General features: G+C 35.9%; 2 protein-coding genes across 8 annotated transcripts; both read left to right on the top strand.

Annotated features, from left to right (window-relative positions):
* Positions 1–6,781: 6,781 nt before the first annotated feature.
* LOC127744897 (uncharacterized) lies at positions 6,782–8,843 on the top strand. The gene is made up of 4 exons (XM_052257737.1): positions 6,782–6,910; positions 7,617–8,101; positions 8,634–8,645; positions 8,822–8,843. Exons 1-4 carry the CDS (start codon positions 6,782–6,784, stop codon positions 8,841–8,843), a joined length of 648 nt encoding a protein of 215 aa, XP_052113697.1.
* Positions 7,863–14,843, top strand: LOC107473393 (uncharacterized). Of its 7 annotated transcripts, none has more exons than XM_016092955.3 (12): positions 9,490–9,594; positions 9,676–9,720; positions 11,072–11,166; positions 11,603–11,662; positions 11,771–11,810; positions 12,355–12,533; positions 12,682–12,720; positions 12,876–12,962; positions 13,375–13,435; positions 13,659–13,783; positions 14,344–14,435; positions 14,524–14,843. In XM_016092955.3, the coding sequence occupies exons 3-12, from the start codon at positions 11,119–11,121 to the stop codon at positions 14,636–14,638; spliced, it is 846 nt and encodes a 281-aa protein (XP_015948441.1). In that variant the 5' UTR covers positions 9,490–9,594; positions 9,676–9,720; positions 11,072–11,118; the 3' UTR covers positions 14,639–14,843. The 7 variants fall into 7 exon arrangements, with proteins under 7 accessions (XP_052113524.1, XP_052113526.1, XP_015948441.1 ...); XM_016092956.3 differs by having other exon boundaries at positions 9,497–9,594; positions 11,117–11,166; XM_052257564.1 differs by lacking the exons at positions 9,490–9,594; positions 9,676–9,720 and adding an exon at positions 7,863–8,009.
* The last annotated feature ends 1,291 nt before the right edge of the window (positions 14,844–16,134 follow it).

The raw sequence follows: 16,134 nt of genomic DNA, 5'->3' as shown, positions 1-16,134 counted from the left end.
TCCATCATCTTCTCAGCAACAGACAGAGAATTCTGAACAGAGCACCTCTAACTTAGAAAATTTAGTCTCTGGTCTGTCTAAGGCCACTTTAAGTTTTATGAATGAGACAAGGTCTTCCATCAGAAATTTAGAGGCACAAGTGGGCCAGTTGAGTAAGAAAGTAACTGAAACTCCTCCTAGTACTCTCCCAAGCAATACTGAAGAGAATCCAAAAAGAGAGTGCAAGGCCATTGACATAATCAAAATGGTCGAACCTAGGGAGGAAGGAGAGGACATGAATCCCAATGAGGAAGACCTCATGGGACGTCTCTCAGGCAAGAAGGAGTCCCCTATTGAGGACCTAAAGGAAGCTGAGGCTCATATAGAGACCATAGAGATTCCATTAAACCTCCTTCTGCCATTCATGAGCTCTGAAGACTATTCTTCCTCTGAAGAAGATGAAGATGTAACTGGAGAGCAAGTTGCTCAATATCTAGGAGCTATCATGAAGCTAAATGCCAAGTTATTTGGTAATGAAACTTGGGAAGGTGAACCTCCCTTGCTCATTAGTGAACTAGATACATGGGTTCAGCAAACTTTACCTCAAAAAAGACAAAATCCTGGCAAATTCATAATACCCTACACCATAGGCACTATGATCTTTGAAAAAGCTCTGTGTGACCTGGGGTCAAATATAAATCTTATGCCACTCTCTGTAATGGAGAAGCTGGGGATCATTGAGGTACATCCTGCCATATTTTCATTGCAAATAGCAGACAAGTCAGTAAGACAAGCTTATGGATTGGTAGAGGACGTGTTGGTAAAGGTTGAAGGCCTTTACAACCCTGCTGATTTCATAATCTTAGACACTAGGAAGGAGGAGGATGAATGCATCATCCTTGGAAGACCTTTCCTAGCCACAGCAGGAGTTGTGATAGATGTTAACAGAGGAGAATTAGTCCTTAAATTGAATGGGGACTACCTTGTGTTTAAAGCTCAAGGGTGTTCTTCTGTAACAATGGAAAGGAAGCATAAAAAGCTTCTCTCAGTACAGAGTCAAACAAAGCCCCCACAATCAAACTTTAAGTTTGGTGTTGAGAGGCCTCAGCCAAACTCTAAGTTTGGTATTGAATCCCCACATTCAAACTCTAAGTTTGGTGTTGGGAGTCTATAACATTGACCTGATAACCTGTGTGGCTCCATGAGAGCCCACTATCAAGCTATTGACATTAAAGAAGCGCTTATTAGGAGGCAACCCAATTTTTATTTATCTAATTTATTTTATTTTTATTGTTGTTCTTTTATGTTTTATTAGGTTCATGATCATGTGGAGTCACAAAAAAAATACTAAAATTAAAAACAGAATCAAAAATAACAGAAGAAAAATCACACCCTGGAGGAAGGACTTACTGTAATTTAAATGCCAGTAAGGAGCATCTGGCTGGCATTCAACGCCAGAACAGAGTATGGATCTGGCGTTGAACGCCAGAAACAAGCAGCATCCTGGTGTTTGAACGCCAGGAATATACCCTAAGGAGAGCTGGCGCTGAACGCCAGAAACAAGCATGGAACTGGCGTTCAACGCCAGAAAGATGCTGGAATTGGGTGTTGAACGCCCAACATAAGCATCACTTCGGCGTTTAAACGCCAGAATTGTATGCAAAGGCATTTTACATGCCTAATTGGTGCAGGGATGTAAATCCTTGACACCTCAGGATCTGTGGACTCCACAGGATCATCCCAGGATCTGTGGACCCCACAGGATTCCTACCTACCTCAACTCACCTTCTCTCCTCTTCTTCACATTCAAACTCTCTTCCCCATAAACACTCTTCCCCAAAAATCCTTCACCAATCACCTCAATCTCTCTTTCCAATTACCCCCCTTCACCACTCACATCCTTCCACTCTTCCCCATAAACCCCACCTACCTTCAAAATTCAAAATTCCTTTTCCCACCCAACACACCCAATATGGCCGAAACTTAACCCCTCTCCCTCCACTATAAATACCCCTCCATTCTTCTTCATTTTCACACAACACAACCCTATATTCTCCTCCTTGGCCGAAACACAACCTTCTCTCCCTCTCCTCCATATCTTCTTCTTCATCTATTCTTTCTTCTCTTGCTCGAGGGCGAGCAATATTCTAAGTTTGGTGTGGTAAAAGCATAGCTTTTTGTTTTTCCATAACCACCTATGGCACCTAAACCGGAGAAACCTCTAGAAAAGGGAAAGGGAAGACAAAAGCTTCCACCTCCGAGTCATGGGAGATGGAGAGATTCATCTTCAAAGCCCATCAAGACCACTTCTATGATGTTGTGGCCAAGAAGAAGGTGATCCCTGAGGTCCCTTTCAAGCTCAAGAAAAATGAGTTTCCGGAGATCTGACATGAGATCCAAAGAAGAAGTTGGGATGTTCTGACCAACCCTATTCAACAAGTCAGAATCTTAATGGTTCAAGAGTTCTATGCCAATGCATGGATCACTAGGAACCATGATCAAAGTATGAGCCCGAATCCAAAGAACTATCTTATAATGGTTCGGGGGAAATACTTAGATTTTAGTCCGGAAAATGTGAGGTTGGCATTCAACTTGCCCATGATGCAAGGAGATGCACACCCCTACACAAGAAGGGTCAACTTTGATCAAAGGTTGGACCAAGTCCTTATGGACATATGTGTTGAAGGAGCTCAATGGAAAAGAGACTCCAAAGGCAAGCCGGTTCAATTAAAAAGACTGGACCTCAAGCCTGTGGCTAGAGGATGGTTGGAGTTCATCTAACACTCCATCGTCCCCACTAGCAACCGATCTGAAGTTACTGTGGATCGGGCCATCATGATTCATAGCATCATGAATGGAGAGAAAGTAGATGTTCATGAAGTCATCTCCCTTGAATTCTACAAAATAGCCGAAAAGTCCTCCACCATGGCAAGGCTAGCTTTTCCTCATCTTATTTGTCATCTATGTTACTCAGCTGGAGTTATCATAGAAGGAGACATCCCCATTGAGGAGGATACGCCCATCACTAAGAAGAGGATGGAGCAAACAAGAGAGCCCACTCATGGAACCCAAGAGACGCATGAGGAAGCTCATCGCCAAGAAATCCCGAAGATGCCTCAAGGGATGCACTTTCCTCCCAACAACTATTGGGAACAACTCAACACTTCTCTAGAAGATTTGAGTTATAATATGGATCAATTAAGGGTGGAACATCAAGAGCACTCCATCATTCTCCATGAAATTAGAGAAGATCAAAGAGCAATGAAGGAGGAGCAACAAAGGCAAGGAAGAGACATAGAAGAACTCAAAGACATCATTGGTTCCTCAAGAAGAAAGTGCCACCATCACTAAGGTGGACTCATTCCTTGTTCTTATTTTTTCTGTTTTTCAGTTTTTATGTTATATGTGTGTTTATATTTTGTGTCTCTACCTCATGATCATTAGTATTGAGTAACTATGTCTTAAGGCTATGAATAATTCCATAAATCCTTCACATCTCTTAAATGAAAAATGTTTCTAATTGAAAAGAACAAGAAGTACATGAATTTCGAAATTATCCTTGAATTTAGTTTAATTATATTGATGTGGTGACAATACTTTTTGTTTTCTGAATGAATGCTTGAACAGTGCATAATTTTGATCTTGTTGTTTATGAATGTTAAATTGTTGGCTCTTGAAAGAATGATGAACAAAGAGAATGTTATTGACAATCTGAAAAATCATGAAAATTGATTCTTGAAGCAAGAAAAAGCAATGAAAAAGCAAAAAGCTTGCGAAAAAAAATTTAGAAAGAAAAAGAAAAAGCAAGCAGAAAAAGCTAATAGCCCTTAAGACCAAAAGGCAAGGGTAAAAAGGATCCAAGGCTTTGAGCATCAATGGATAGGAGGGCCCAAGAAAATAAAATCCAGGCCTAAGCAGCTAAATCAAGCTGTCCCTAACCATGTGCTTGTGGCATGCAGGTCCAAGTGAAAAGCTTGAGACTGAGTGGTTATAGTCGTGATCCAAAGCAAAAAGAGTGTGTTTAAGAACTCTGGACACCTCTAACTGGGGAATTTAGCAAAGCTGAGTCACAATCTGAAAAGGTTCACCCAGACATGTGTTTGTGGCATTTATGTATCCGGTGGTAATACTGGAAAACAAAGTGCTTAGGGCCACGGCCAAGACTCATAAAAGTAGCTGTGTTCAAGAATCAACATACTTAACTAGGAGAATCAATAACATTATCTGAAATTCTAAAGTTCCTATAGATGCCAATCATTCTAAACTTCAAAGGAAAAAGTGAGATGGCAAAACTGTTCAGAAGCAAAAAGCTACAAGTCCCACTCATCTAATTAGAATTAATATTCATTGATATTTTGGGATTTATAGTATATTCTCTTATTTTTATCCTAATTGATTTTCAGTTGCTTGGGGACAAGCAACAATTTAAGTTTGGTGTTGTGATGAGTGGATAATTTATACGCTTTTTGGTATTATTTTTAGATAGTTTTTAGTAGGATCTAGCTACTTTTAGGGATGTTTTCATTAGTTTTTATGCTAAATTCACATTTCTGGACTTTACTATGAGTTTGTGTGTTTTTCTGTGATTTTAGGTAATTTCAAGTAATTTCTGGTTGAAATTGAGGGACCTGAGGAAAACTCTGATAAAAGGCTGACAAAGGACTGCTGATGCTGTTGGATTTTGACCTCCCTGCACTCAAAATCGATTTTCTAGAGCTACAGAACTCTAAATGGCGAGCTCTCAACGGTTTTGGAAAGTAGACATCTAGAGATTTCTAGCAATATATAATAGTCCATACTTTATTCGTTATTAGACGACGTAAACTGGCGATCAAAACCAGTTCTATGCTGCATTCTGGAGTCAAACGCCAGAAACACTTCACGAACCAGAGTTGAACGCCAAAAACACGTTACAACTTGGCGTTCAACTCCAATAGAAGCCTCTGCACGTGTAAAGCTCAAGCTCAGCCCAAGCACACACCAAGTGGGCCCCGAAAGTAGATTTCTGCATCAATTACTTACTTTTGTAAAACCTAGTAGCTAGTCTAGTATAAATAGAACTTTTTACTAGTGTATTCAGTGTCTTTTGACCACGTTACATCTTTGGTCTCAGTTTTATTCTATTATTCATCTTAGGAGACTATTGATCACGTTTATGGGGGCAGGCCATTCGGCCATGCCTGAACCTTCATCACTTATGTATTTTCAACGGTGGAGTTTCTACACACCATAGATTAAGGGTGTGGAGCTCTGCTGTACCTCGAGTTTTAATGCAATTACTGCTATCTTTTATTCAAATTCAATCTTATTTCTATTCTAAGATACTACTCGTACTTCAATCTGATGGATGTGATGATCCGTGACACTCATCATCATCCGTCCCTATGAACGCGTGCCTGACAACCACTTCCGTTCTACAAGCGAAAGCTAGAGTATGTATCTCGTGGATTCCTGATGCACGATGCATGGTTGCCCTCACCTGATGACCGAGCCTTCCATTCTGTGAGATCAGAGTCTTCGTGGTATAAGCCAGAATTGATGGCGGCATTCATGAGAATCCGGAAAGTCTAAACCTTGTCTATGGTATTTCGAGTAGGATTCCGGGATTGAATGACTGTGATGAGCTTCAAACTCGCGATTGTTGGGCGTGATGATAAACACAAAAGAATCAAGGGATTCTATTCCAACATGATTGAGAATCGACAGATGATTAGCCGTGCTGTGACAGAGCATTTGGACCTTTTTCACTGAGAAGATGGGATGTAGCCATTGACAACGGTGATGCCCTACATACAGCTTGCCATGGAAAGGAGTAAGAAGGATTGGATGAAGGCAGTAGGAAAGCAGAGATTTAGAAGGAGCACAACATCTTCATACGCCTATCTGAAATTCTCATCGATGATCTACATAAGTATTTCTATCTTTATTTTCTGTTTATTTATTATTATTATTCGAAAACTCCATCACCATTTATTATCCGCCTAACTGAGATTTACAAGATGACCATAGCTTGCTTCATACCAACAATCTCTGTAGGATCGACCCTTACTCACGTAAGGTTTATTACTTGGACGACCCAGTACACTTGCTGGTTAGTTGAGCGAAGTTGTAAAATTATGTTTAAACCATGGTATTGAGCACCAAGTTTTTGGGGCCATTACCTGGGAATCAATTTCGAACAACAATTTAAGTATGAATCACAATTTCGTCCACCAGGAGGACAAAATAATCCATGACAACTCTAACAGGAGACAAAATGGCCCATGATCTCCTCTGTTCGGAAACGACACTGTTCTCTCCCAATTTCCATCATATCTCGTATAACACTAATAGTCTAACACTATAACTTCAAACTACACAATGTACACTCTATAAATTTAATGTTCACAAGAAAAAAAATCCTCAACTTGTTCTTAATCAATTCATACTCAGGAAACTAATGCCTATGTCTCTCAACTAATTGTCGTCTTCGATGGATCTCATGAATCTAGACAGCAAGCCTGATTTGTTAAGACTCGTCGTCATCATTGCCATCTCCCTCCTCCTTGCCCTAACATCTCCATGATCACATTGTCCACCACTTCGTTCGCTTCCTTCAGCTTCTTCTCCGAACCAATGTTTAGTAATCGCTTCAGTTTTCATATGAGCGACAACGGCGACATTGCTCATTGTAATAGCTTAGATGCGAGGTCGAAGCTGTCTGTCAACTTGGACTCCAAAAAAAAGGAATGAAGCACTCGGTATCTATTTCAAATGAGAATTTGCATATGATGTCAAAGGAGAATGTTCTCATGATGTCCTAATGTCCAACAATCTATATTGCTTGTCGGAGAGTGGAGAAAGACATGCCCTTGGAGTAGTTGTGGAACTTGGTCTTGAGGATGTCGTGGACGTTGTCGGGGTTGGAGGTAATATTATCAAAGATGTGGAAGTAGATGTTTTTAGTGGGTGAAGTGCAGAGAAGGTGGATGTACTAGTTTAGTCACAAAGATTTAGGAAGTGTGTGGTCCATGATATATTGAGGTAGGTGCGACACGTGTGACAATTACACCATGGCTTAATCTTGGAGCTAAAGAGGAGGAAGGAAAAGATGGAAAAGAAGAATGTGAAGGTGAAGAAGGAGAGTATGAATGTTAGGGTTATGTGAGATATGATAAAAATTGGGGAAGAACAGTGTCGTTTTCGAATAAAGAGGTCAGGGATCATTTTGTCCCTTGTTAGAGTTGTCAGGGATCATTTTGTCCCATGTTAGAGTTTTCAGGGACCATTTTATCTTCTGTTAGAGTTGACGGAGCCAAGGATCTAAGTGACTGACGGAATTAATTGTTAGGGACCAATCGAGTAATTAATTTTAGTTGGAGACTAAAATGTCTTATTTGAAATTCTTTGCGGACCAAAATGGGTATATACTCTTATTTTTTTATGTCTTATTCTCAAACCGGACCGGTTTAACCGCAAACTGACAATATTAACGATCCGGTCAGGCATATAAAACCGGTAATAAAAAAACCGGTAAAAAACAGTTGAACCGGATGAGAACCGGTCGGTCGGACCGAACCGGAACCTGGCCGGTTTACACAAAAAGGAAGCTCCTTCGTTTCTTTCTCCCTTTCTCCCTTTCTTTCTTTCACTGTAAGCCTACACCACCGCCGCAAGGAGTGGAATACTGCCGCCGTCCGTCCCACTCAAAGTTCGCCATCCGTCATCTATCTTCCCTCGTGCTCCAAGTCTTCAATCCCTGTTCGCTGTCACCGTTCGCGGCTGCTTCCTCGAGCTCGGCATCCGTCGTCTTTGTCTGCTCAGCCGTCCTTCCGTCGTCGTTTCTTTGCCGTTCACGTTCACGTCTTCGTTCAGCTGTCGTCTTCGTTCGCGTTCTTCGCCGTTCACGTTCGCTCGGCGTTCACCGTTCGCGTTCACTCGCTGTTCACCGTTCGAGTTCGCGTTCGTTTGGAAGCCACGTTGCTCAACTTCAAACTCTGCGACCAACCCGCGCGCTCCACCCAGCCGTCGAACTGCTCTCTTTTGTCGTCGTGAGTTCCCTAAACCCGCCACCAGACAATACACTCACACAACACCAATACTCTTCTTCAAACTCTGCATCTTCTGATTTCTATTACAATAAGTAATTATTTGATTTGGAAGTGGTTTGGATTTTTTCATAGACTGAATAAAGTTACAATAGTTATGTTCTCTTCTCTGTCACATTGAAATTAAGCTTTGAATTCTCTTATTTCGTTTTTAATTTTACCGCACTCAACATCTTTGATGAAATGCTTTAACCATATTTCTGGTTGGTTTTATAATTTCTAGCTTTTAGAAACTTAGTAAGTTGATTGCATGTGAAATTAGAATAATTGGATCATAGTAATTAAGAAATTTTAGCTGCACAAATAACATCTTTGCAGAAAACATATTAGCATGATGATTCCACTTGCGTTAGTGTTCTTCTGGTAGATTTTAATTGTTATTGTGAACTTGTTAATTTGCTAATTGTTCTTGTGTTCTTCTGTTACTTTTAATTTTTTTGTTTTTGCTGTGATTTTCTGTTCTTGAACTTGTTAAGTTGATAATTTGCTAAATTGTTGGGCTGCTGTTGTTTTTTCGTTTTTTAATTTCCTTAAACAACCTATTCATATTGTGGTTGTACTTTACAGAAAGAGTGCATTGTAATCATGTTCTTGTTTATTTGCTAAATTGTTGTTGTGTATTTATTGTTTATTTGCTGGATATTGGTAATCATTGTCTTTGAGATTATTTACTATGCAGGTTTAGTGTCATCACTGTTTTGGAATGTTTTATAATGTACTAATGTTTGTTGCTATTTTGTAATTGCTGGTTGCAGGTTTAGTGTGATTATTGGTTAATGTTTTGTAATGTTTGGTGCTGAATGCTGATTGTTGAGTTCAGATATAGTTGTTTATTTTGACTTGGGTAAAGAGAATTATGGTCATTTTTTCCTGCCTTATACCAATTCAAATGATTATTTGCAGAGGATGAGCACTTATTTATGTATCTTGAGAAACTGTCTTTGTGTGTTATGAGCAAAGTTTAGTTTCACCAAATGATCTTCAAAGCAACTCATCCAAAATGCTACTGCACAAACCCAAGTCTATTGTCTCTTAAAGCTTGTATGTACCTTCATTTGGTGAAAGTCTTTCCAGCACTAGTCCACTACCAACTTTGTTATTAATAATGTTATCAAATTTATTTATCCAAGTACTATGTTTATTTTTTAGTTGGATTTATGATAATTCATTTGATATTCTTCCTATTCTTGTCAGATATTTCTTTTAACATTTTGTGTACTGATGAGGAATTGTATTTCATTAAAAAAATTTCATACTACCCTATACCCTCAACTTAATACTTACATATTTATAATTTATTATTTTATTCTAAAACAGTTTTTTTGGTTAAACCACTAGTTAGACTGATTGAACCAATAAATTAATAAACTAATGACTAAAACGGTTTGATGACCGATCCAGTTCTCAGAACCTTGTGTCTTGCCTTTGTCCTCCTCTAATAAGCGAAAGCAGCCTTATTGACTGATTTACTTCTAAACACTTTTCTTCTGCGACCTCATTCCAATTTTCTCATCATTCATCAATCTTGGTGAGTCCAATTTTTGTCTTTTTTTATCTAATTCTCACCACCGTTCTCTCTCTAATTTCGCCTCCGATTTCACGGAAGCAGAATTGGCGCCTGATTGCTCAATCGATTTTTGAGAAGCTGAATCAGGTATATATGTGTATAGTTTTCATCGTATAAATTGTGATTGTGGAGTCTGTTAGGAATTTAAGATATTAGTATTTGTTATCAGTTGCCAAAATTTTGAAATGTGAGTTCGAACAAAGTTCAAGCCTTACTCATTCAAAAACCCTAAAAAAAGTCTCTTTGTCTCTCTCCTTCCTCCATTGTTGCTAGTATGGATTTGTCTCCTCCCCAAATTCTTATTCATTAATCACTTCTTTTTTTCAAGTCTATTTGGATCTCGTAATTTGTTAACAATCTGACTCTAATTTCAACATTATCAGGCTTAGGTTACAAAATTGGGGTTAGACACTTAGACTAGGCTTTTGATCATGAGTGATAAGAGAAGAAAAAAATGAGATGAGCTGATCAGTTTTAGAAAAGTGTGTTTATTGTGTGTGGTCTAGGGCTTTTTTTATTGTTTATAGAGATTGTACGCTCAGAATGTTCCCAAATTGCAAGTTGTTGTAAAGCTGAACGGTTATCCATTTGTCATTGTTTAGTTTAAGGATTTTCAATGATTTATTAGTATCTGCCGTCTTTTGTCAATCAATCTAATTTCCCTAGTTCCAGGATTTTCAATGATTTATTAGTATCTGCCGTCTTTTGTCAATCAATCTAATTTCCCTAGTTCCCATCTTAGTGTTGTGCAATTGAAGCTGTAATTTACTTTATATTACTCACTCCTCTTGGTGGTAGTTTAATCTGTTGCGGATAGCTTTAGAAATAATGTGCAGAGATTTCTCCTTGGAGGTATATGCAGAACAATTAGAGTGGCTTTTGTTTTTGTATTAGTCTTGTGAGGTAAAGAATGAATTGAGTCTTTGGTGTACACTATCTTCTGATGAATCGGCAATGATAAGGACAAGTAGATAGTTGATAACTGTTAGTTGGATATGCTTGACAATATATTGTTTGTGAGTTGTGTTTGATTCCGAAACTTGATTTTGGCAATTTTGTGTCTGAAATTTTGTTAATAGAGAAAGACACTGTCTAGCATAGGATTACCTATCTAGTTTACATTTAGAAATTTAAGACAATGTGACAGCTGTGAAATTGTAATAGTAAAATTGAACTATCACTTGATTAATCTAAATTTTTGTATCCATTGTTGCACCACATTTTCACTTGCGAAACTAATGTTAATTGTTGAATATGTTAGTGAAGGTTGTTGTAATGACAATGTTCAAAGTGCTTTCCATAAATTTAAAATGCTATTTGAAAATTATGTATACCATATTTCAATTGAATTCCCTAAGGTGAGAAATTATTGCATAATAGAGTTAACATTCTTTGATTAAAACCCTATTGATATCTTACTGGATTTTAATTCAAATAGGCCCTTTATTTCTCTAGTAACATCAAAGTAATCCCTGTGTCTCAGCAATGGCGGCACCATTTTTCTCAACACCTTTTCAGCCCTATGTTTATCAGGTACTTGCATTTTCTTACCATTGACAATAAAAATATATATAGTTGTATTTTATCTGGGAAAGCTTAAGTTAATATGTTTGCTGCATTAATTATTCCACACCAGGTTTGTATTTTGTGAAATTGGAGTAGTACCACATGTGCAGTAAATAGGAAGGGCTGAACTGACTATTAATCCTAACATGATGTTTAGAAAAAGGAAACATATCTTATTATTTTTTATCTTTCATTCATATTACTGCTCAAGATCAGACTCCAACAAAATTTTAGTTTTGCTGATTTTGTAGTGTATCTTGATGCCCTTCAACTTATTATGGGATAATACTCTTTTTCTTCTTCTAAAAAAGAAAGGAAAAGACATGTTCAACATTATATTGTTTGTATTATCCTATGAAATATCCTTCAGTCTGATCATAAATTTTTCTTCATTGTGGTTTAGAGTCCGCAAGATGCAATCACACCTTTTCAGATTTTAGGGGGTGAAGCTCAGGTGGTCCAGGTATATGAACCACCCTCCTTGGTGTAAAAATTAAAGCCAGGTTTTCTCCCCCATATTTCTTTTAATGGTATTCATAAAATTAACTTTGACTTTGTTGTTGCAATACAGATAATGTTGAAGCCCCAAGAAAAAATTATTGCAAAGCCTGGTAAGTCGTTTAGGAACTTCTATTTGTGACTCAAGATTTATTTTATTTTTCCTAATTGCTTTTTCTCTATAGACTTAGGATGAAAATTTTTGCGTGTTTGTCAATGCATATATGATATTTTAAATGATATCCATGTACTATAACTAATATTGCATATTTGCTATGTAGGCTTAATTCTGTTGTAGTGTAATGTATATTGATGTTTATTTGTTTAACATGGTTTATATTGGGCATGACTCTTGAACATCAAATTGGATAAGATGACAAATTTTCAATTTTTAATGTATTTTTTGGTCTTAACATTTTGTTTTATTTATTTTCTTAATATAAATGCATAATTAAATACTGAAATTCTTTCCTTTGTGATTTGTTGGTTCGTGTGCCCGTACATTTGTGTTTTTTTTTTATAATTTTTTTCTAGTTAATTTTTTTATTTGGAGAAGGAAAAAAGGGGGGGGGGGGATTGCATATATAATTTATAGTTAGAGTCTGTTGATTTCCCCTCTGGAAATTTAAGTGGAGTTTTATTCTACTGCTATTGTAGGTTCCATGTGCTTTATGTCAGGCTCCATTGAAATGGAAAATTCCTATCTTCCAGAAAATGAAGTAGGCATATGGCAGTGGCTATTTGGCAAAAACATAAGTAGCATCGTTCTTCGAAATTCTGGACAAAGTGATGGATTTATTGGAATTGCTGCACCTTATTTTGCAAGAATTCTTCCGGTTTGTGGTTATATGCATCTCTAATTTGTTTCAGATAACATTTTGTTACTCTTTTGCTTGAAGTCTCCAAATTCATCACCTGAAACATATGCTTGGATGCATTTGACTGAAAGACCTCTCTATATATGTTTTACTCATGCAAATACAGATTGATTTAGCAAGCTTTAACGGGGAGATTTTGTGTCAGGTATTAATTTGTTTGCCGTTGTTTCATCTGTATGTTTGAATTTCTTAGAGTGATTTTAAAAACTAAACTTTGATTTTGTTGGGCTTACTCCTGTTGATTTTTCTTTCCAATACCAGGACCAAAATATGACATAACCAATTTTTCAATTTCTGTAGCCAGATGCATTTCTTTGCTCTGTCAATGATGTGAAAGTCAACAACACAATTGATCAGAGGGGACGAAATATTATTGCTGGTGCTGAGGTAGCTGGGATGTTTCCTATTTTTTATTTTCTTGTTAACATAAATACAGATTTGAATTTGATTTTTTATTATGCCCGCACATAACATACATTAGGGTAGATAGCCTTTGAATCTGCAACATGTAATTGGTATTAATCCTGTTAACCACAGCTGTCCATATAAAATATTTTACATTAGATGGAGCTTTGGACTTCCAAATGGGTTTGTTTAGATGGAAGAGTTTGTGCTGGAGGATTGATTTGGGTTAAACATACTATACTATGCATCAGTGTAACTAATCTATGCTGTCATGCTTGTTTTTATTATAGCAATTCAAATTTAGAGGTTTCCGATAGTAAAGGAAATCAGACAAGTCCTCTTGTCATACATATTGCCATATTATTTATCTAAGACAACAATTGTATTGTTATAGGGATTTTTGAGGCAGAAGATATCAGGTCAAGGGCTTGCATTCATACTTGCTGGTGGATCTGGTACAATTCTCTTTCCTGTTAGTCTGTTACAATGCATAAAATGCTACTTATGGAAGAAATAAAATCAATTGCAACTTTTCTTCCCTTTCCAATTTATCTTCCAACTTTTAAATGTCATTCTTGAATAAGGTCTATGCTAATAGTATTTTTTATATTTTGACTAATTACTATAATATTACTTTATTGCTTATCTTGGTTATCCTTGGGTTTTGTTTATTGTTAGTTGTACAGAAAAATCTTGAGAGCGGCGAAGTTCTAGCAGTTGATGTTTCATGCATTGTTGCTGTGACAAGTACGGTCAATGTCCAAATAAAATATAATGGTCCTCCAAGAAGGACAATGTTTGGAGTAAGTAACTTCTACTACCGATTTTTATTTTTATTTTATTATTATTTTCTTAATATTCCCACAATATACCGTTATCATTTTTTGCATTAACCTTGCGTGGTTGCTATAGCAAAAAATTATAGATAAATATTGTTTGATATTTTACACGTTAGACCTATCTTGTTTCTGCGCATAGTGAGCTTCTAGAAGTTTTTAACTGTATTGTTGTTTGGATTATTATTCAAAGTATCGTATGGTTTGATTTAAAAGATATTGGGAGTTACATCTTACATTACTATTTACTAACCCATGGAGATCCCAGGTAATTGACAGTTGATTATGCTTCGGGAAATATTTACAATGCATGAAAGTGATACAAAAAATAATAAAAAATGAAGTTAAGAAAAATCAAAAGGATGAGTGGTTATGGGTGTTTCGGTGCATGGATGGAATTTGTTCCACAAACATGCAACCACCTTTTGTTCTTGCTGCAATTGATTTAATTATGTAAGCCACCATAATACCCCTTCTGCATGCCATATCTATAGTTTGTTACATTTGATTTTTCCTCAAAATTGCAGGGTGATAATGCCGTGATAGCTCTTCTCACAGGACCAGGCATTGTGTTCATACAAAGCTTACCGTTTCATAGACTTTCTCAGCGAATCGCTAGGTAAACATTTTGCTTGACTGAAAGGGTGAAATCCTTTCATCTTTCTCTTAAGTGATTTTCTCATACAAACTTCTTTTTTTCTTTTCAGATCGGTGACATCTCCAAACATGAGGGAAAATCCCAAGTTTTTAATACAGATTGCCATTTTCTTTTTCCTGGCCTATGTTGTCATTGTATCTTCATCAATATTGACAGATGTATGAAACTTAGTAAAGGTTTTTCTTTTTTCTTTTGTGGTATTCCAACTTTTATACCATTTTATGATCATAGATCCTAGGAAGGTGAGAAGAAGAAATTGGAATGCCTTGGATTTGGTTAACAACAGTGCTTGATGGTCGGATTTTGACAAAGAAAAGCATCCAAATTATAGCATTGATATCTATCACAAAGATGTTCATTTTATCAGAATATTAATCTATTTCAACGCTTCCTATGAGTTGTCGATCACAATGATATGATATTATGTTTGAATTCATCGAAGAGAGAAGGTTAAATAGTTGACGCTTTTTAATTTTAATATTCAGTTTATAGTAGTGTTTTTCAATAATGTGTGAAATACTGTGTTTTTTTTTTTCATATGGAGATCATAAATTTAATCTTTTGATTTGTGAAGTTTATTTATTTATTTTTTTTGAAATACAAAATTGACTCTTTAATTTGTGAATTTATACAAATTTGACCATTTGATTTACAAAAATTTAATGAAAGTGTAATTTTGTTAATTGTCAACTAATATGGAGTAATTTTTTGCATATTTTGATAATTAATTATATTTAGTTGATGGTATTTTATGTAAGAGTTTAAATTTAAAAAATATTTTAAAATATTTATTTATAATTTATTTATTATTTTATTATAAAATAATTTCTTTCGAAAAAATTATAATTAAATTAATAAATTAATAACTAAAACGATTCAATGACCGGTTCAATTTTCCGAACCTTAGTCATATCATATATGTTGTCCGTATCAGAATTATAATTAAAACATATTTAACGTTTTTAATAAATTAAATCAAATATTAAGAAAAAATTTAAAATAATATATAAACGTTCAGATCAGAACAAAAGACCTAACCTGAACATACGAGATAGGACAAAAAAGACAACTCGATCCGAAATCTGATCCTTAATATATAATTATAAGATTAATTTAGTTCAACTTCACAGTATTCTTAATTATTATGGGGGTATATGCTGATCATCAAGATATGTATAGATCTTTTAACTATTAAGAACCTCAAGTTTCAAATACTTTATTATTTCTTTAATGACAGTTATCTAATAAGAACATCGATTATAAACTCTCTGTGATCCGCCACTAAATTTGCTCCCTGTAACTCACTTTTTGATACCCTTTTGCTTCCATCATGTCTATATATGCATGCCTCATCCATCTTAATCTTATTTTAAGTTGATTGCCACTCAATAAGTGGGGGGAAAACTATTCAATAAATAAATAATGCGAACTCTTATTATCTCATTTACTTTGTTATATTTATGAAGTTACAAAAAAAAGTCTTATATATGTTTAATTTAATTAAACACAAAAATAAAGAGGATGAGTTATTAACACGCATGCTAAGGGAAAATTCATATATTAACTTTTCCTTTGTCTTAATCTCATGTCTGTGACATTGACAGTTTGACACTCTTCTTAACACATAATTTTGCTTCTTTAATTAAACAATAAAATACTA

Source organism: Arachis duranensis, chromosome 2 (assembly GCF_000817695.3).
Source record: "Arachis duranensis cultivar V14167 chromosome 2, aradu.V14167.gnm2.J7QH, whole genome shotgun sequence".
In the NCBI taxonomy this organism is placed as follows: domain Eukaryota; kingdom Viridiplantae; phylum Streptophyta; class Magnoliopsida; order Fabales; family Fabaceae; genus Arachis; species Arachis duranensis.
The sequence above is the reverse complement of the archived record's forward strand: the minus strand, read 5'-3'. Positions and strand labels throughout refer to the sequence as shown.